This window comes from Ammospiza caudacuta, chromosome 2 (assembly GCF_027887145.1).
Source record: "Ammospiza caudacuta isolate bAmmCau1 chromosome 2, bAmmCau1.pri, whole genome shotgun sequence".
Taxonomy (NCBI): Eukaryota; Metazoa; Chordata; class Aves; order Passeriformes; family Passerellidae; genus Ammospiza; species Ammospiza caudacuta.
In genome coordinates this window covers 41,581,993-41,604,424 of record NC_080594.1, presented here as the reverse complement: position 1 = coordinate 41,604,424, position 22,432 = coordinate 41,581,993, and the positions used below count along the sequence as shown (strand labels likewise).

Here is a 22,432-nt window from a genome sequence, read left to right as displayed (position 1 = left end):
CTGCTTTAATTCTGAAACATCTTTTCAATAATTATCTTGTATAAATCACTAATCCAGAGCAATGTGCTTTACTATGAAGACAGTATTCCAGTCATAAAGTGTGATCCAAGTGGAAACTCCCCAAAATTAAGCAGGAATGACCAGAACATTACAACTATGATCTTGTTTTCTCCATGACAAACTCTTGTATTGACTATTACACATTTACAAGGTTTCAGTTTTCATTTGGTTATTGTTGTTTAAAGCCGGAGAAGGCTTGCTCTTCTGGCCATCAGTTCCTCCTTTGGATGTGTCCTGGAAGAAAAGCCTTGGCATCCACAGTGACATTAAAATTCGCTTATATTCATTCCGAAAATTCTGATTAAGAAGACCATATATTATTGCATTAAGGCAGCTGTTGAAATAGGCCATTAAGTAACTTATAATGAATAGCCATTCAGGAACTTTTGGTGCCATTTCCGTAGGATCAATGGCTACAGCCAGTCCAATGAAGTTTAGAGGTGCCCAGCAAAAGGCAAAAATCACAAAAACAACAAACATGGTAAGAAAGTTTCTGAAGTCACTTGGCTTCAATCTTGGCTTTGTTTCTGACTTGACTCGTCTTCGAACTTGAAGCACTAAAACCCAAATTCGAAGGTAGCAGAAGCTGACAATGGTGATAGGGACGATGAAGTGAATGACCACCACAGCTATTGTGTAGTAGGAGCTTGCAGTTTGGACAAACGTGCATGAATAGATGCGTGGATCATACTTCAAAGAGCCAACAAAAAAATTTGGCACAGTTGCAATTACTGTTAATATCCAGACTAAGGAGACGTACAACATTGTATTCCAACAGCTGTACACTTTGTCATAGGCAAAACTATGACATATGTAGCAATATCTGTTTATTGCAATTGCAGTGATGTTGAAAATAGAGCCTATTACACTTAGTCCCATCACAAAGCCACTGACTTTACAGTGCGTTTCACCCAGTGTCCATCCATTGCGGAAAATAGCTAAGAGCACCAGCGGGTATGGATACAAGGCCACCACCAGATCAGCCAAAGCTAGGCTCACCACAAATGCGTTACCTGGAAGGAAAGAAAAATACAGAAGCATAAGTCTGAAAGCAAGCATAGCTGTGAAGAAGAATAAAAGTATTTCATTATTTTGGATATCTGCAATGCTAAATTATTGGTGATGTCAGCAAGCAGCTGGTATATAGGACCAACAGGGAAATGATTTTACAACGTAACTTGGAGCGCCACGGAAATATCTGGAGCAACAGGGTGTTTTCCAGTCTGTTGGTGACTGGATTATATCCTCCTTGCTCTTTTTATCTTTAATAAACATAGTCATCAGTGAGCCATTACATAAGCACATGTTGCATTGTTTAAGTGTAGCTAACTCCACGGTTGGATTGATAAAATGAAAAAGAAAAAAAGGTCTAAATTGTGCCAGGTAAGTAAGCCATTCTGCCACTCTATCCCATCACTTGCAGGCTAATGGGCTTCACAAGCGTGAAGGAGAAGGATATACAAAGACTAGGTTTATAGGTATTGGAAGGATGTCTTGTTTTATGTATACTCTAAATTGCTGCACATTGTTCTGTAGAATAGATATTTTCTGCATGAATGGCCTAGTCATACTGCAGTTATTTTCTTTTTGGATTGTCTGAGGAAGAGTGGATCATCTTCACCATCCTCTGCAGAAAGGCATATTTAATTATACAAAGAAAAGTTCCTTGCATGCAAGAGGAAGTATTCATATTTTCTGATGATGATATTCAGGGAATATAGGTGATATGGTTGGGCCCTGTAACCAGCGTCCTTTTCATCAGTTTGAAATTTCTGACATTGTATCTAAGGGTATTTTTATAAAACAATGAGATAGTAAGCTATATTCCTGAAAAATGTTCTTTAGGAACTTCACTTTAGAAGATAGAGGTACTAATGTTGAATTCTTGGCATTTAGGTAACATAAAATGTATATGGTTTGTATGGTTTTGAATATGACTTTCCTACTCTTCTTTCTTTCCTGGAAGTCCTTCACAGCATGAACTGATATGGAAAAAGCCAAGCAATTTTAAAAATTGGGCATGGAACATAATTATTTTTTGAAAGGAGAAGTTAGGTGCTCCATTCTACATATTCTGAGCTTACTAGTCCTCAACTAACAAGTTCTCCATGTCATATTAAGAATGGCATTAACTGGAAGTTGTAAAAGCAACAACCATGTATAAATATGCTAATCAAAAATGACGGAATTTCACATTGACTCGGTTTTCTCCACCTACTTTACATCTGTAGCTTCTTGAATTAAGGAATGGGGAGCTGTCTTTCTCCCATACACTTTAGGGGACCACCATGCTCACCAGAATTTGCACAACAGCAAGTAAACTTAATGGAAAGCAGGATTATCCATCTGCACCCTCAGAAACATAGCCTATCTCAAGAGCAGTGCACAACTTATTTCAGATAGTTGTATAAAGATAGTTCCTTGTTATGCATTTAGTAGCCTGTTTCCTATATTTTAAAAAGCTACACAAGTCTTTCCATAGCTGCAGCTGGATGCTTTGTGAGGAAAGACTGAACAAATTAGGGAGGTGATTGAGTGAGCCATGATAACTTCAAATGTTCCTATGATTGTTGTGATTCCAAGCAAGCTTCAGTCACAACAAGGAAGTTTCAATATAGACACAGGGAAAAAAATTAATGGCAAGAAGAAGGAAGTGTGGGAACACCTTGCTCTGAGTCTGCCACTGAAGATTGTAAGAAAATAGAAAACAAATATTTGTCAGTACTGGCCTAAATAAAGCTGATCTCTTTGTGCAGGAAGGATGAGATGACTGTGAAGGCCTCTTGTAGCCACATGGCAAACAGGACAAAAACAAAACTAACAAAAGAACAAGGGCGTCTTTATCAGAATATATTTACATCCTGGCAACAAGAATTTCTCTTACGTTTTTTCATCACTGTATCTAACATTAGAAAATAGAGAAGTCAAAAGTTGGAAGTCAGAAGAAAAGAAGGAAGGAAAAAAGGACAGGAAAAGGAAGGAAAGAAAATACTCTTTTTTCTGTTTTAGAATGTCTTTTGGAGAAAGAGAGAATTTAGTCTAGTGTGTTCACTAAGATTAATCTAAACTCTAAGGCCTTCCAGCATCAGCTTCTACCCAAAATGTAATTGTTCAGTTGAAATAGAGTGGGCATTGAGCTCTTTCAATCACATTTGTAAATAAACTATAAAGTACATTTAGCAAGATATTTTCAAAGTTTTGAGCTCAATTTAGGACTTCTTGAAAATTCCAGGTGCAATGAATAAATAGAGTGAGCAAGGAACTTGTCGAAAACTTAATTTACTGGTTTACAACTCAGAAGAAAAATGATCCAATATCTATAAAGGCATCAGGTGATTTGTCACTTCTATGGCTTTTTACAGGGTTGAATGTTCCCACTGTGCACTGCACAGTAAGCTCCAATGGTATTTTTCTGTCTTTGTGGATGACTACAGTATTAAGTTTAATGTTTATTACTGCAATGAATAATCTACAGAAGTAGAGAGAAACTTTTCTAATTCAAAAAACATAAATAATTGACATTTTGAGAAATCAAAAGTCTTAGACATTTTCTATGTGCTTGGAGAAAGTAAATGTTCCTTGACATACCTAACCCAGGGCTTTTAGAGTGGCCTAAATTACATTAATAATATAACTTAAGAGGTAACTTTTTGCTGCTTGTAACAAAATAGAAAGCACAGAATTTTCATCTAGCTGGAATTATCATCATTGCTTCTGGAATTTACTTGATGGACTTTGTTCTCAGATTTCAGTTTCACTAGAGAGAGAGGTATTTTCATTTTTTCACTGGAGTGGAAATATCCCTTAATTACAAGCAGTAGCTACTGAAAGCCATATGTCTTGCCAGGTATTTAAAAATATGCACATCTGTGCTGTTTTAAACACTGATAGTTCTATGCATAAAAAAGAAAATAAGTTCTGATATTGAATTTGGGTGCAACAGAACTAGATAGGTATTTCATGAAGCATTCCTGCATACTAGTTTACTTACTACAACTAACAGGAGAAAGAGAACTGTCACACCCTCTTGTAATCTTGATATGACTTGATGTTGTGGGAATTTACTTACAGAACAAACTTTTTGGTAAGGCCAAAACATTTAAGGGCTTAGCATCTGCCTTCTGAGAAGACAACTGACTTTGAATTTCTTTACTAAAACCAGGAGCAATTGCAATGAGCAACTATTTTTTAAAGGTTTTTCTTCTCTCTTTGGTTTTAAACTGGTGAAAATGCTTAATTATATATGTCATGGTGTTTGTGGGTTTTTTAGGTAGTGTTTTGGTTGTTACACATTTGTTTAACAAGTTTTTATATGTTGCATACAGACATCACCCTCTTCGATCTATGACATCAGGTGGAGCAGAGAATTAAGTCTTTCACACACTGACATTTGAATTCCCTGTGACAGTACAAGCCAAGACCTAGGGTAAGCTTTGATTTACTGAGACATGTTAATTTGGTATAATGTTCAACAGCGTGTAGCTAACAGAAGGTGTAACATAATGCTCCAAACAAATGCCAGATGGGTGTTTGTTTTTGTTGTGAATGTGACAGTTTAAAGGCAGTGATATGCACTTTTGTAGTTTTGTCTCAATATTTCAGATATTAGGGAGGTAAACTGCAGGCTTTGATGTAAGGGAAAGGGAGAGGTGATAGATTTCCACTAGAACAACATATTTTAGAACCTTCCTGCCCTCCAGCAGATCAACACTCCCATCCAATTTGGTGTTGTCTGCAAACAACAGAGGGGGTACTCAATCTCCTTGTCCATATCACTGATAAAGATATTAAGCAGGACTGGCCTGAAGAAGAATGCTGGACTCACAAGAACAAAACCTTAGCATGCAAAAAGGACTTAGAGATTGTGGCTAAGTGACTTGCAGACTCCTGGACTGGAACAGAACTGTGTTCTTGGCCCTACATCTGCAGCTATGAGTTAGCGCTGGAAGCTACATTCGCAGGAGGTGAATTTTAGGCTTATTAGGCAGATCTCTCAGCTGTCGACACAGACACAGATTTACTGAAAGGAGGTATCTAAACTGCACTGTTGTTTTTGAGATCATGATTTTGGCATGCTTGGCAACTAGGCATGAATGTAACCCAAAACAAAACCTCCGCTTCTTCTCCCTCTGGTTAAGTATGGGAACACCAGTCCTTGCTGCGAGTTTGCTGCCTTGAGTTTGCCAATAGACGACAGCTGTATAAGTGCCGTGCTGCTGTTAAAAGGCCTGAGGTTTGCAGTCCCTGGGTGCGCAGCTTGGTCGCCGGTGGCTCGCTCGGCGCTGCTGGGGACGGCGGTGACGCTCGGTTGCCACCTAGTGCGGGAGCCACGGCAGAGACAGCGCTCCGCATCCCCTGGCAGGGCAGCGGGAAACGCCCGGGGCTGGCGCTTCCAAAGCAGAACGCCGATCCTTAATCAGATACTACATTTGCGGGGCGATGAATACTTTTCTGGGCTTCTGATGCTTTCTGAGATTGCAGGAACTTTTCCACTACAGGGTATTTTCAGAAAGAAAAGGGGAAGCAGAAGAGCTAAGACAGGCTTTACTACTAGAAAATTTCACTGTTGCCTAGCAGTTAGGACTCTTCCATGATAGAAGAACCCTTCTTTGAAAAAGACTTGAGTTTATGTCTCCCGTAGTCCCCAGAGAGTGCCCTACTCACCAGCCCTGCTGCTCTTCTGGGGTTAGCGTGCTTGTCTCTTTCTAGGTTATGTTCAAGAATTTCAGCCTAGAATCAGAATACACAGGTTACCACTTGTATTGTAGAGTGCTCTTTATCAGTACGCTCATCCAAAAAAAAAGTTTAAAAATCCCTCTCATGATTTAACAGCAGGGAAACTGAGATAGGTGCAAGGCACTGATTAGGAAGAACACTGCAGGTTCATGAATTTTGCTCTTACTTTTCTGTTAGATAATACCACCTTTGTTAGGCATCCTCTGGGAAAAGTGGCAGCACTGGTCCAGCTTTCTTCTCCCAAACAGCATCATAGTGGCATACTGATGCTGAGGGATGGAGCAAAGAGAAGAGCTAGAGCTATTAAATAAGGCTAGTTGTAGTTGTATTAAAAGCAAATAAAAGGGAATGGTTGCTGCACTAGGTAGTAAATCCTTAACAGATTTTGCAGATGAAAAAAATTTTACTTGTGTTCAAAGGAAGACTGGAAAAGCACTTGTAAGAGTACTTATTTGAAGTACTACATTTGAATTTTACTTAACAGACATACCATACTAGATTTAGGAACTCCTCTGAGATGGAAGGAATCACAAGTTGTAATAATACAGAACTATTGTGCAGGGTTGCTCTGTTCTCGTTTTCTCGTCAGTTCTTGCTTCCTTCTACTGCTTAAGACAGAGTACGAGTCCAGCTATGCCTTGTTCTATGTGTCCAGCCATCTGAAACTGAGCTGCATTTTGCAGCAGGCTCAGGGGAGAAGATCCCCTATATCTATGCCCTAACAGTGAAGTCAGGTTCCTGCCTTGAGGGTAGTCTAGGATGGAAAAGGCCCATGTTGTTGCTGAGAGAATCATAGACTTGTAGAATCACAGAATGGTTTGAGTTGGAAGGGACCTTAGGTGTCATCTTGTTCTAACCCCCTGCCATGGGCAGGACACCTTTGACAGCATCACATTGCTCAATGCTCCACCCAGCCTGGCCCTGAACACTTCCAGGGTTTGGGCATCCACGTTTTCTCTGGGCAACCTGTGCCATTGTCTCACCACCTTCCCAGTAAAGAATCTCTTACTAATAGCTAATCTAAGTCTACCCTCTTTAGTTTAAAATCTCCCCTTTTCCAGTTTAGATGTCACACGGGGAGTTGAAGCCAAGACTCTGAGGCTTAGTGCCATGGCACCAGTGGCAGCCCAGCCTCAGAACCTCCAGTTGCTGATAAATAACAACAAAACCTGACTGGTTTTTCACTGGTTCATGAAATAAGTCCTGTTTTCTATATCTGCCAGTACACATCAGCTTAATTTTCTTCTTTTGAAGTAATCACAGCTGTTGATTGCTTCAACCAAGAAAGAATAGGAAACCTACTTGTACAACTGCAAGTATGAAAACTCATTTACTGCTGACAAAGGGGCTAATATGAAAAGCTGTAAAATACAACAGGTGCAATTTAGTTAGATCCTATAAAGAGCTGGGCCACCTATAATTTTTAATAACTTTTTTTATTCAATGTCTCAGCATTATATTGCATGTCAGAAAAATAAAAGTGAAATATGTTGCATTTTATAGGATGTTGCTTTGTTAAAGAAACAAACAAAAACCCTACCCCAAAACTTGTTCAAGATCAACTATAAAAGACTGAAATGTGGAACCAAACAAAGGAAGAATATTTCACTTATAAAAACTCTGGGAAAAAACTTCATTATGCTCTGACAGATTTTAATTTATATTGTGTGAAACAATAGTTCATTCCATCACCTTTATTATTACTTTCATCTTTGCTACTGTATCTAAACTATATTTGTGTCAAAGGAAATTATGTTGGTATTTTTCTTTATTACTCCAACAAAACATTGCTCAAGTCCTTAGAATAACTTAACTTCCACCTTCTTTTATAAAAAAAGACAGGAAATTGAAAAATGAAAATAATTTTGTTCAAACTAAGACCATGTTTTGTTTCGTTAAGCTGTTTGGTTTGTGTTTTGTTCTATTTTAATATTTGCTAGCAGATTATTTGAATTTAAAAAAAACCCAAACAAACCAACAAATCTCAGACATTAAATAGTTCTATTTTAAAATATAAGGCTTAAGATATTACTGAAGACACTGAGGCTATCAGGCTGGTATATGAAGTGAATAAAACTGGAGACTATGGGGCACAATGAATCAGGACTAATTTACCAAGAGATTTGATTAGCCATGATAAGGCACACCTTGTAGTTTAGCCCTGCAGACCAATTTAAGCAGCCCAGAATTTTTTGACCAGTGTAGATGTTGGGGTCTCCACTTAGAGAACATAAGTCATGCAAGTGGCAATTTCCTCAGTGCTTTGCTCAGCTGCTCCACAGGCCTGCGGGTGGAGGACTTGCAGCCCGCAGCTACTGAAACAAATATGTGCAAAGCATGTACATGTCAACTGGTTCCATCTGCTAAAAGAAACCAAATCTAGGCCCATTACTCCTCCTATGTACTTTTGGGTGTTCCTGTGTTCAACTCCCAGACATGGTGGAGGGTCCTGGATTTTTTAAAATAGGATCTGATACACTGCAGTAAATAGAGTACACGGGAACATCTAATTGGAAAATGTTTGTGTTGACAAGTTGCCAATGCTTCTAAACAACCCGAGTCACTTCATTATAATCTTCTTTTCTTTTCTTGTTTCCTGTCTCACCAAGGAAGAAAATAGATGATAATTAAAAAAATGGCCATTATAACCTTGCAGAAAGGAAAAGTCTTACCCTTTCTGTTCTGAGCTTTTGGAAGGCCTCATTACTGTAACATGCATAGGGAGATTAATGTCTTCAGAAGCTGTTGTCAGTCTCTGCCATCTGCTTCTTTTGGAAACAAGGTCTTAAAGCAAAGTACAGTGACATGATTCATCTTATAATGATACTCATAGGTTTGTAAACAGCATGTGAACAGATGAATAAATAAAATGCTTTTAAAGAAGATGATTGTGTATTCTCTTCTGAAGTATTAGCTGCTTTGTGTTCCAACTCAATACAGACAAAGTGTGTAATGATCATTTGCTGAATCAAGGTCTTTTCTGAGAGCCAGTAGAAGCCTTGAAAAATGACAAGACAACAGCTCTACTGTGGCTAGGCCTGCAAGTCATGATGATGTTGAGATAGGTAAATGAGGGGTGATAGGCATGCAACCAGTATAGCCATAGAACCACAAAAGCTGGAACTGATCTCTGGAGTTCATCTAGTCCAACCCTCCCATTCAAAGAGGGATAGGCTGTAGTGGGTTGTTCAGGGCCATGTCCAGTCAGCCTTTCACTGCCTACAGCCACAGAGACTCAACAACCTCTCAGGGTGACCTGTTCCAGTAAGGAATCAGTGTACAGGATTTTTAATGTTCTCACTAGGGGATAGAGGCAAGATGCTGTCAATTTTGTCACAGATGAGGGGTCTACTTGGTCTACTAAATATCAGAGGGTACTTAAGATCATGCCTGTTACTATGCATGCAGACACCAGACATGGTCATTAACAATGGCCTAGACTTGCTAGGTCAGAAGAAGAGGCCCCAGTGCAGATTAGAATATATGGGGCTTTGTTTTTCTTATACTTTGCCTTCAGATTCTTTGTGACACCAGAACTTTTTGAACAATCTTTGACTGGACAAAATAGCCTGAGCCAAACACAGAACCTGGACCAAGAAACGTTTCCAGACCAGTAAATCTACAGACCAGTAAAGGCACAGAACTCTGTGGGGATGGAGTGTGGAGTCTGGTAAAGGCTGCACAGAAAGAGGCAGGAGGCACCAGCTCCTAGCACAATCATTTTCAGAAAGCAATTCCCACTGGCTTTAGCAAGGCTAGAATGCTCCTCCTTACCTAAATACTCACCTACTAGGTTAGAATAATCTAACCTAGATTCTGCAGAATCCTGTTCCACATGCTGCTCTGATGACCTTTGAGCACTGTGAAGTGACTGCAACCAGCCCTTCAGACCAGCTCCTTGTGGCATTCTAGCTCACCCCAGTGAGTGACCTAGTGGCCTGTGACCCAGAAACACAGCTGTGGGTGACTTCTGTCTGCCTAACCTACTGAGTCACACCTCTTGTACTCCATGAATACACTTGCAAACTGGAGCAAACCAATAGAGCTTTTACTAAGATGAGCTCAAATGGAAATCACTATATTATATATATATACACACATATATATACATATATAAACTACACAAGAATGTTTGAGAGTGTTCGAAGGTCACCTGCTTCACTATTGTGTTTGCTCTCCATAAGCAGAGCAGATATTCTTGCTTTATCTTTAACCAGGAAGCTGACTGTACAGCAAGTTTTACAGTCTTTATGGTCCTAGCATACCACGTGTTTCATAGGAGTGACTAAAGAAGATTGTATTGTTTTTAGATTATCCAACCAAAGGCATGATTACAGGATGTCACTTTTCTTTCACTCTGAAACAACAGATGTCCAGTGCTGAAATTGGACTCTGGATTGTGTAGTTGGGGTTTCATACCCAGCACCATAATCATAGGAAAAATCTTATAAACTCTTTCAACCCATTTACCAGTAGATATTTTTTTCTAGGCAAATCAATATTGTTACACCATCTTTTTACAAAGCCTGCCTCAACATCTGATTAATGTTTTACACATTTTACTTCTAATCACTGCAAAGGGAAGAATAAAAAAAGAAAGGAAAGTCTTGCTTAACATGATAACTGATTCAGAAAGTAATCTTTTGTCCATGGGCTCTAACCCCACCTGTGAATCTAATAACAATTACTTTTGCAGTTGCTTGAAAAATATCTCAGGGAGACTTCTTGTCCTTGAGTAGGAGTGCTCTAAATTTCCACAGCACAACACTCACTTTCTGACATTATATTTTATGCCAGTAAAACACCTGGAGTATAATGGTGTACTGTCTGACTCTAGGCAGGGAAGTTTGAATTTTAAATATTCTTTCTTTCATGACCACAAATATAACAAGACAAAGGCATACAAAGATATCAGTCCCCTATTAATCAATTTTTTTTTCCTCTCTAACAATCCAAAAATTACATTCTGTGCATTCCAGTGAGTAACAACTAATTTCAAGCAAGGTGGTTGGAATGTTTAGTCTCTTGAATATATTCACAAGACTCTTAAGAACCTTAAGTGGCAGTTCACAGAAAGGAGGGATGGACAACTCCCAGTTGGCACATATAGTGACTATGCCATTTACATGTCTTTCCTTGTCTTGAAGAAAAGCAGCATGTTTTAATATAACAGCCTTTTATTTCTCAGTAGAAAATCTGATTAGAGTTGACCACTAAGAACATATTTTAAAAGTCCTAAGGATCACAACTCCAATGAATTTCCCCATGGACAGGATCTGCACAGAATGGGCACCTTGAATAGACACTTTTTTCCATTAAACTGTGTGGATAATATTCAAAAAGCAGGTTATTTTTACTTGAATAAAAAATCAGCACATAAAAATGCTTAGATTGATTATTATTACATATATTCATAGGCGACAGCCTTCACACAAAACGCTCTTTTCCCTATTTGCACTCAAATGAAACTCTGTGTACACTTGAATTATTTGGAAGAAATTAACTGGTTTTAGAATGAGAGTACACTGAGATTTTGGGCAGCATTGGAGCAAAGCATAGAGACCTGAGGATGCTGCTTGTTGGTTCCTGTCTTCTTTGTAGTGATATATTTTACAATTTGCTGCTAGCTCTAAACTTACAATTAGTTAACATAATTATATTTACAAGGGCTGAGATACCAAGTGGATATTTTTCTTGTTAGTCAGACTGTTAGTTCCAGGAGCTGCATGTGCTATCTTCTGACAGCAATTATTGCCTACGTTGAGCAAATACAGCAATATAAACCAACAGGTAAGCAGCTGTTGTTCTATAGCAAAAAGATGACAGTATAAATGGAACTATCATATAAATTATTATCATCTTCATAAGGTGTTTAAACATTGAAACTGATCCAAGTCCATAAAACACAGCTGAAAAAATTAGTGAGTCTGTCAGAAGGTTAATGTTTTTTCTGCATATATATTTTCTGCAGATATTTTCTGCATATATTTTCTGCAGACATAATTTAAGCAGCATTTATTAAACAGTGTAATCAAATACCTCTACAATTAATAAATAATTAACAAAAGAATCCCAACAGTCAGGATTCTAGGCATTTGATGAATGTGCTTGAGGTGTTTCTATTTGCTTTCATGTCAAGATGTAGCTGTTCCATATGAAGCTGAAATGTCAGGAAAATGCTGCCTCTGATACATCTCAGTCCTTATCAGTATGGAGATCAAAAGTAAAACAGAAGATTCTGAAGCAGCTACTCTTGTTAGGGAGGATGCACCACAGTGTTGCACCCACAGTGATTTAGACATGTTTCTGTGGGATTTTCTGTCAGGAAATCTGTTCTATGCCCATATCAAGGTGAAAAGTTAAAAAAGCAGAACAACTGCTTGGATTCATTTTTGGGAAGATGAAAATTGCGGTAGCATTAGTATTCCTTTCTGCAAATGAAGAAATGGTTTTATCAGCTCAGGATTACGTGGCTGTTTTCGTATGTATTCTTGGGAACAGGGCAATGTACTTGCCAGTTCAAGGCACCAATATGCACTGGTAAAGGATAACTTCTAAGAAGCTAAAATCTGAAGCATATCTGAAGGTAGTGGTACTCATAATAGATCTGAATTGGAGTAGGAGTAGAATTTACTCCTAGAGGCAGAGAACAGGTTGTCACTGATTTAATGGAATGAGAGTAGTCTCCTATAACATCCGCAACACAATGATTAAAGTAATCTGGTGAATATATATCTGCTAAGAATAGATGAAAAAATTAGTCTTTTAAACTGAGTTGTCCTAGTGCTCTGCGGGGAGGTTTGGTCTCTTAGCTCTGGCTGATTGTGCCAAAGAGCACCATGAATCCTTGAATTGCTTCTGCTGGTCCATCCAAGAATAGAGCTTTACTGCAGAGAGGTCATTCCTCATGCAGTCAGTGTGTCTTGCAAAAGGAATGTCAGTCCAGAATCCAGGAGAGAGCTGGCAGGAAAGGGAGTGCTCCTAAGACCCATTGGAACTGCCACAGTACAGCTGCTAAGAGCTCCTTCTAATTTCCTGTATTTGAGACTATGTTTGTGTTGGTTATATCAAGGAGATGAAAGAAACTTATTCATACTCTGAACTGAAAAAAAAACCAAAAAAACCCCCAAAAGCTGTGTGGCTGTGTTAGACTGGGCCTTAAGGGGAGCCTGAATACACTGTTGCAGCAAAAGCACCACTCTGACAGCCTCCTTTGGTTTTCCTTCCCTTGAAACATGGATGGAGTGGACTTGTGCCAAATGAAATACATGACCCTTAGATTCTTCTTCACAAGTTCAGGAAAACATACTTCTGCAGCCCAAACATATCCTTATCATTCTGTTTCCTATAAAGATAAGCATACCAATAGCTCCACTTACTAAGTGGACAAGGACTTAATATTACATTCTAAAAGAAAAGTATCTTGGACCTGATCTTGGCAATAAACTTCTTTTTTGCTTATCAACAAATGGATTACCATACAGGATAACAGTAAATGGTAATTCAGAACAATAATGTATTGCCAAGTGCTTCAAAGGAAGATACAAAACACCCTATGGCTGCAGAATAACCTGCACTAAGTTACAGTTTTACCCTAAACAGCATTCCCTGTAGTGCAGATTGATAGAGAAGTTATTTTTCTACTTTATGATGTTTCTGTACTCTTAAATACTTCTTTCAATCCCTTTAGGATCATAATTACCTTACAAACTTTCTGTTTCTGAAATAATTTAAAATTCTGTATCCTTCAGATTTTTTCTCTTCAGGAACAATTTTAGGTTCCCACTTTTCACTTTTTTTTTCTAAATTTACCTGCAAGATTCACCCTCTTTGTTAAAGAAATGTTCTTATTTTGGAAATTATTAATACTGGCTCTTCACTTTGCTCTTCTACTTTTGGATTTACTTACAGGTTAACAAAGTTCAGAGTTATTAATTCATAAGTAACTTTGAAGACTTATTTTCTCATTTGGTTACTGTTTGAACTAAGTCTCACAGAAAAGAGGACGGAATTGGTGATGAACCAATTCTGTTTCCTCTCAAAGAAGAGAATAGAAGTATAATTAGAATTATGAGATGAGTCACGGGCACATGAATGAATAGTTCTAGAAGTTATATGGAAAGATTTGGAGTATTGATCATTTGGAGGTATTTTCTGGGAAGAGGTTTCATGTCTTCACGGACAGACTTCACCTAAGCATATGGGATACCAGCTTGCAATCCAAGCTGGCAGAATGAATAAAAAGAACTTGAAGTTGAGAGATGGGAAGAGAGCTTGAGAAGAAACCATACAGTTTCTTCATTTAACACCCAGGGCAAGGGAATTTTGGCTTCAGGAAGGTGGTGGCAAAAAATGTAGAAAACAGGAGCTCAAACATTGCAGAGTTCAACTGGAATGGTAATATAAAAAGCACTGGAGTCAGTTAAAGGGTGCCAGGAACCTATGCAATAAAATAGGGGATCCAAAACCAGTGAGAAATAAAAATAAAACTTTATGGAAACAATTCTGTTAGAATGGAATTTCACCAGTGATCAGAGAAGAGAAATACCAACCAAAAGGTCTATTGTCTTCATAAAAGAAGGAGAATGAAGAGAGAGATTGAGAGAGAGGGAGAGAGACTAGAGAGGGTATCCTGGTAAAAGACAAAATTACGTTGGGGAAGAGTTGCAATGACAATGTGCAGTGAAGAATGCAGAAACCTGAAATTGGATGAGAACACCTTCCTTTTAGGAGGAAAACATTAATGAAGCCAATTTGACAATGCAGGTCCTCATATGTAAAGGAGAAAATAAGCACAGAAATGGCAGCTGAGTTCTGGACATAGACCCAGCAGATTTCTTCAATTCAGAGTCTATTTCCCAATATATCCCAGCCTTTGTTTTCATAAAGAACAAAGATATCCCTGAAGAGCCTCCCATAGAAAATAAGGTTGTATTGAAAGTAGATGAGATTATTTTGGTTAAATTAAATACAAGAATAAACAAAGCAGACATAGCTAAGAAGGGGGCTTGCACATTTTGATAAATAAAAGAAGCTAATTAGGAAAGTGAAATCAGCTGTATTGAGGAGCTCAGGGATTTGAATGTGGAAGAAGCTTGGCATTTCTTCATATTAAAGGTACAAAAATATTCTGTAACTTGCATCCAAAAGAGGGAAAAATATAAGAAAAGGTTCCAGATCTAGATGGAGAAGAAGTTGTCTCAGTAAGGACAAGAAATGAGGATAGAAGTAAAAGATATGTCCACCAAGAAAACTGCTAGAGAGAGCAAAAATTGATAAAATGGAAACTGACTAACCCCCTAAACTTCTTTGACTTCACAAAAACTTCTAAAATTATTAAAATGCCCTTTCAGCACAGTGAAAAGAGGGAAGGAAAGACAAGTTACTGGGGGAGGGGGACCTTGAAAATTCATTTAAAATGGCTCCTTGTTTGAAGAAAGATTTTGCTAGGCCTTTTAATAAAGACAAAACTGGTGGTCTTGGCGACCAAGCAGGCTGACAGATGAGGAATTAGCATATCTACACTACAATAAAGAGAAAATATCAGAAAGATTGAATTTTCTTGATGGCAGGAATTTTTTAACATCTGTTATCTCAGAGATAGTGTTGTGTTCTGAAAGCATTGAGAGCTACATGTGGGACCTGTAAAAAGGGGCTGAGATGTTCTCTAGTCCTCCCTGCCAGTAGGGAAGTGCAGATTTCTCTCAGGCTTGAGTGATTTGATTTCTCTCAGAGCTTGGCTCCCACATGCATCCCGAAGAGCAGTGTTGCCATGACTCACTTGCAGCTGTGGCGCTCTCACACTTTACTACCCGTTTCCTCCTCCTTTGCTATGGTGCTGCACAAATGCTGTTTCTTTTTGCATGAATGGTGCTCGCAGTAAGTCAGAAAAGATATTAGTCAGGGAGTAAAAAGAACAGCAAACCAGTGCTGCCACCTCTGGAAGATTAGTTTGTCTACCATAGAGTATGTGTTAACATGTCACCTGCATGTCACCTGTGTTCAAGGTGGGAAATTGTTGAAAAGGAAGAATGAATCGAGAACTATTTGGGTTCTTAATCTCAGTTGTAGCCAAGATTGGAGAGACAAACTTGGAGGGATAGGAAAATTAAAGATGCATGGATAGAGAAATGGAATAAAATCAATGTGAGCCTATACAAAGTGGCTGCACCAACCAATCTGACCATCTTTATTTAATAATAGCTGGACTTGGACTTTCTGGATCTGGGAGGTTGCTCTAAACAAATCTAGCCTTGGAATCACCAGGGTACCACTTACAGTCTGTTGCTACCACTTCCTGGACAATGATGAAAGAGAATTGTTGGACCGGAGGGAGATAACCTATATTGAACTAATTTTGTCTGTTTCAGAAGTATTACATCACAAAACACAAAGAGAGCTAATGAAATTTTGTGATAATACAGAGTTGAGAGCCTACTGATACATGGACATGCCAAGATCTTTTTTTGCTTGAGGACTAAAAGACCAGAAAGTGGATAGAGTATAATAACATGAGATATGAGGTCAGGCACTGAAGGAATAATAGTGTAACAAAGGAAAAAGAAGAGCTGCATCAGCAAGTGACTGCACCAAGAACAGTCACCCGTATTATGCTACCACATAAAAGGAAAATGTGTCTTCAAGGCATGCCAGGTCCATTTTGTCTATCCAGGAAAGGCCAGAGCAGAATAAAATGTTAATATTTTCTTGAGAGTATTGGTGGTACTTGATCTGCATTACTGTGAACAGGTCAGTTTTCTGTTTAAGACAGATTAATGTAGTTTGGAAAGGTCTAAAAACCCCAGGAAAATTAAGAACTTAGTGACTTAGAGGAAACAAAAAGTATTTGACTTGTCTACTACGGAAAAAAAAAAGGTTGAGGGGTAAATATTTGTTTACTTCCCATTAATATTGCACAAGAGTTCTCAACAGGTGGAGAAAAAATTCATTCAAATTAAATGACAATTGTAGTTCTACAAATAAAGATATCCACTCTAAGTAAGCAACTAATAATCACAAAGTTAAAATAAAGTAAAAATGAGTTTGAATCATGGTAAGAGATAGAAAACCTTTATTCCAAGTGTTGGGTTCAATGAACTTTGTGAATACTGAAGCTATGTTTCCATCAATTTCTTAGCATTGAGCACCTTTAAGGAGAATGTGAGAGAGAATATGAAAGCCAAACACATCCAGTCCTGGAGCTAAGGATTCTGTGGATCCAGGGTTCAAGAAGTAAGGGGTACAAAAGCTGAAACCATCATAGTGGGATCTCATGATCTGCTCATCAAAATGTGTTCTTGTCAGCGTCACTGCTGGTATTAAAGGACAATTTTTCCAAGTGGTTTCAGAAACAGGTTTCTCCACTGTCGTTTTGTAAGAGATGGATTCCATCACAGGAAAAAACTACCCTTTATTCCAGAGGAAAGGAAAAATAATAGTGGAGGAATAAAGGAGGGAAAGAGAACTGGTGTGGCCAAAGAGATGAAGAATAACTGAAAACAGCATTTAACAATGGGGATAACTTACCTTCAGCTGTATCACAGAAATGTGGAGTGAAGGCTATGGAAAGAGCATGGAAAAATACTACAAGACTTGCTTATATTGCTGGACAAGTTTATTTAGTAGATGGAAAAGCACCAATATTAAAATCCTACATGCAGGATTGTTTATTTTGTACAGATGACCATATAAGAAGCATTGTCCATCTCTAGAGCCACATACACATTAGACAGAACTAAACATGTGAATACACCGATGCTCTTACAGGTCAAAGAAACATGCCTTTTGATTTAATTTGTGTTGCAACAGCACCTTGCTATTCAAATGGAAATAAGAATCTCACTGTGTTGTGTTAGCTGGTATATATAGAAAGGAAAATAGTGGAGAGGGTGAGGAGGGCTGACAAAATGCACTAAAAATACCACTTTCCACTAATGCATTCTTTGGCAATGCACCAAGGTTAGTATTAATATTCTGCCAAAAGTCAAAGGGTCCCAAGTACTCATTACTATTTGAAATGATATTGAGTTAATGTGCCTAATTCTCACTTCTCACTGATTTTATGCTGGCTTTAGGACCAATGAAGTATAAATGGTTTGCTTTATCTCTCTCCTCTGGGAGATGCCTTGCTGGTTCCCACTTTCTAGAGTGCTTCCTACCAGGTTCTTACCCCAGCCCATAATGTTGCATTTATCACTACAGCTATACAAAAGTATCTTTAAGGTTCTTAAAAGCATCTAGTGGCTTTGATTTACTTGATGCACTTTCAGGATACTTAATCATCCAGCAGTGGCTGTTGAGCTCATGTAAACTTTAACACTTCAAAAGTTCAGCAATATAAAAGCTGCCGTCAACCGGGCATGTTTAATTGCAGGCACACAAAATCAATAATTGTTTCTGAAAATTCAGAACACATTTGACATTTCAAATAGAAAGGCAAGCTGATTTAATTTTATTATTTCCACATACGAAGTTTTATTTAATTTTGTAGTGTGTTTGATGAAATTGCTCTCTTCCCAAATTAGAACTGATAAAAGCATTAATTTCTGTAAATTAAATCACTTTCAGAGATCAGAAGTTGCTCAGCCTCTCACAGAAAGACTGGGTGCAGTTATGTAAGACAAGCATGTTGATTCATACCAATTATGCTATGCATTACTTGGAAAAATCTTCACAGATTTTCCCCAAAACCAAATTTAAATGTGGGGAAGAGGCTCCTGTGTGATCTGAAACAATCATTCTGTTGAAAGGCTGTCAAAATTCCCATGTTTGAGGAGTGAATGAGCAATGTCCAGAAACACCAATCCTATCTATTCTTTATTTCTCTCCTGCTGAACATAATAGGGTACAAGCCCAGCGGCTAATGGGTCATTTTATTTCACTCCATTCTTGCACCTCCCATTATATAACAGCATTAGAATAGATTTACTTTTGGTCATGCTTTAATTTTTAGGACAGTGATGCATAACTACATTGTTTCCTGTTATCAGATCTGTCTGTGAAGTCTAGAACAGAATAGTGTTGATAAATCCTGGAAAAACTGCTAGACCTGTATTGCTTCCTGGAGGTATGATTACTTCTTGTGCCACAGAAGTAGGCAGAGCTGGTTAATTTATTCCTTATACACCTGTGACTTATTTGAAGTCCCAAACTCTTATCCAAGAAAAATCTCTCACTAACGTCTTCAAAGGGACCTGAGTGCTCATGATGTATAGCTCTTCCTTTTTCCTTTGGTCATCTAAATGTCTTCCTGTCATAACCATTCCCCTAACTTCACCTTTTTCTTCTCTGACAAGGTCCAACACTCCTTTCATGCTGTTCTTCCTCACCATTTCCCTTTCTACTGCATTCACTTCCCTTGCAGGTGCAAACACATCGTTTCTTGTTTGTTCAGAATAGAAACCTGCAAGTCCACCTGCTTTTCCTCCTTCCTTTGTCAGAGGCCAAGGGCTCCTTTCCCATCCCCTCTATCACTCCACCCACATCAATTTCCAGTCCTCTTCCACTCTGCTTCCTCCCTAAGAAATTTTTCCTGAAAAGGCCTTCTGTAGATATTTCCCAAACTATGCCCTTTCAGTTACACCTCCAAGAGTCACGTCCCCCTGATGTAAAACTAAGAACTGCCAATTTAAAAGGTATTTAACCTTATGAAGATTATGCAGAAAGAATTCCCCGCTGTTTTTCACAGTACTTATCAAAGATAAAGAGATCTTTGGGACAGGGTCAGTGACATGACATTAAGGATTATCCTAGAAGGAGATCAATTAGCAGGTATTTGAACTAGGTAAGACGACTACGTTTGGGGGATTTTTTGTTCTGTGGTGTTGTTTTTGGTTTTGTTTTTTTTTTTTCGGGGGGGGGGGGGGGGGTGTTGGTTTTTTTCCCCCAACAGTCCCAGGGTGCCACAGAGTACTTTGATCAGTATCTTGAAACTTACTCTTCCACGCACCACTCTCTTCAAGTCCAGACTTCCCTGTGCTGTTGTTTGGGTGAAGGGAACGTTTCAGAAGAGAGTCCCTCTCCTCTCCTCCCGCCCCTGGACGGGATTTGGTGCCTCGGGCCGGCCGCCCCCTCCAGCGAGAGCCCTGTTCCCTGGGCGCTCCGTGCCCCCGGCTTCCAGGCGCGAATCCCTCGGGAACTCGCCTTCCCCCGCCGCCGAGGGGCCGGGAGAGCGCCGGCGACTCACGGCGGGTCCCGTGGGACTCCGTGCCCGCCGCGGCTCCCAGCCCAGCCCTTCCCGTCCCATCCCATCCCAGCCCCGCTCGGCTGTCCCGGGGCAGAGCCAGCGCCGCTCGGCGGCCGCGGTCCCGCTCGGGGCACGCAGGGCTGCGGCTCCGCGGCGTGCGGCACTGCCGGGCTCGGCACGGCTCTGCTCGTCCCGCCTTGCTCCCCCGGGACGGACAGTCCAAGCACAAGCGCACGGACTCGCAGCGGCCACCCCATGCCTTCCCTCCCTCGGCCAAACCACCCTTGCAGACGCTCTCGGGTTCGGTGCTGCTCGGGGAGTGTGGTCTCTTATCCCTGTGTAAACGGGTCTTGCCGGCATCTCCCGCCTGCAGCGAGGCGTGCAGCGATTGGGGAGCGCAAGAGTTACCCCTCCATAAACTGCTTTTGCCCCTGAGTCCGATTTAACTTGGAGCAAGAGCGAAGGAGCGCCTGCTCCCCGTTAGCAGGAGCTCTAGTCACGGCGCGTGAGACACGACAGCTCTTGGGAAGCGACGCTGGTTAAAAACACCCCAAAACAACACCCCCAGTACCCCCAGGAGAAACAAGGCAGCAGCTCTCCCTCCTTCCCGGCGGCAAGGGAGCACCCCTGACACAGAGGACCGACGGCAGAGCCCTCTGGCTCCGAGCGCGGGGAGCGTAGCGCTCCGGACTCCTGCCAGCTCCCAGCGAAGTTTGGTTATCCCGACCTGCGTGCGCATGGAAAACGAGGAAACTCCAGTCCCGAAGGAACGAGGAGTTCCGGGAACTGCTCAGTACTACAAGAACTATAGTAGATACACCATAATTTCGGGGGTAGGACTCTATACTGCACCGACACCCAGCATCCAGCCGAGCGCGGGTGTGCCCGGCTCGGCGCACCAGGGAACAATCGGCTCCGTGGAAGGGGGAGCCGGAGGCGCTGCAGGATCCGCACGCCGCGGGACGGGCGCGAATCAGGGCCAGGAGGCAAATCAGAGAAGTTGGTGAGAAACTACAGAGTTTTGTAGTTTGAAACAGGTTGTAAACGTCCCCGCAGAGATGAGGAGATAAAACCAGTACGTTTAGCAAGTAAAAACCGCAGAGCAACATTCTAGCACACACAAGGAGAAAGTGCAGACGCGATTCGAAGACAACACCGCACTTTATTTGTTGCGTTCTGGTTGAAGGATGAGCGATGAGGAGACAAGAAGGCGATTTCGTGAAGACTACCGTGAACTCTGGTGCGGGCTCCAGAGAGCGGGCTGAGCCGCTTCCCCACGCATGCACAGCACCGTATCTTTATGACTCTTGAGCAAGTTTTAAAAGCTCCTCCTTCACTCCTCCGACAGCTTTGGGCACGCTTTTTGTCGCCGGATGGCACCGATTCCCCTCTTCGGGAGCTCCATAGAGACCACATCACGCCTCATTAGGAACCACTGAAGGACCTGCGTTCCCGGACGGAGGGCAGCACGGAGCCCGAGGGGTGCGCAGAGGCGGCGCGCTGGGAACGGCGACCGAGCGCCTGGGGGTCCCTGCACACACTACAGGACAAGAACCCAGGGATGGGGGCTCTGTCTCCCCGCCTTCAGCGGGCGGCCCGCACGGACACGGCAGGCGGGCTGGACTCCTCAGGACAGCTGGAAAGCGAGGACCAGGATAGCGGCGGGGCTCCGGGCGCTCGCTGCTCCCTGCCACCGCCGGGGCAGGGTGCGGGGGTCAAGCCCTTACCTGAGTTCCGAAGCTTGCGGTTCTTGAAGACGGAGAGGATGACCAGGAGGTTGCCCAGGATGTCCACCACGGTGGTGAAGATCAGCACGCTGGACAGCACCGGCACCACCCAGGCGGGCCGCGGGGCGCCCGCCGCCGCCGCCTCCCGTTCCGCCAAGCCCAGGCGGCCGCGCCCGCCCGGGTCACAGCAGTTCCTCAGGGAGCCGTTCTCCAGCATCGCGGCCACCCCGTCCCGGCGCCTCCCCGCGGTCACCGGCGGCGGCCCCGCGGACTGCCCGCGCGGGCGGGCGGGAACGGCTTTAAGGGGCGCGCCGGGCGCTGCTCCGCCGGCAGGGGCGGGCAGGGGCGGTGCCAGAGCCCCCTCCCCTTTCGCGGGCGGTGGGGGAAGCCCGGGGGCGGGCCCAGCCCCGCCTGCCGGGGGAGGGAGGGAGGGAAGGAGGAGGCGGCGGGGCCGGCGGGAGCGGCGGCGCGGAGCGGGAGCGGGAGCGGCAGCGGCGGGGGCTGCCCGGGCTGCCGGGGCGGGGGCTGCATCCGCGGGTAGCAGAAGCGGCATCCGCGGGTAGCGGAGGCAGCCGCGCTCGGCCATCCCCTGTGACAGCTTGCGTGGCTGGAGAGCCGCGGAGACAGGCGAGGGCGGCAGAGAAGCCGCTGTCCCAAACGCTGCTCCTGCCCCAGGGCTTAGCCGCGGACATCCGCCATCCGCCGCCGGGAGAGCGCTTGTTTG

The 22,432-nt window shown here is 41.9% G+C and overlaps 1 protein-coding gene across 1 annotated transcript; it reads right to left on the bottom strand.

Moving 5' to 3' along the window:
- Positions 1–204: 204 nt before the first annotated feature.
- Positions 205–21,925, bottom strand: MTNR1B (melatonin receptor 1B). Its single transcript, XM_058799890.1, has 2 exons — positions 21,709–21,925; positions 205–1,073 (listed from the first exon to the last, which is right to left on the bottom strand). The coding sequence occupies exons 1-2, from the start codon at positions 21,923–21,925 to the stop codon at positions 205–207; spliced, it is 1,086 nt and encodes a 361-aa protein (XP_058655873.1).
- Between the last annotated feature and the right edge of the window lie 507 nt (positions 21,926–22,432).

What these genes read in the sequence shown, in the direction of transcription:
- MTNR1B (XM_058799890.1), bottom strand. Translation starts at nt 21,925, where the DNA reads ATGCTGGAGAACGGCTCCCTGAGGAACTGCTGTGACCCGGGCGGGCGC. An exon ending in CCGCAAGCTTCGGAACTCAG is followed by an intron (nt 1,074 to 21,708) that starts GTAAGGGCTTGA and finishes CTTTCCTTCCAG; the next exon opens with GTAACGCATTTGTGGTGAGC.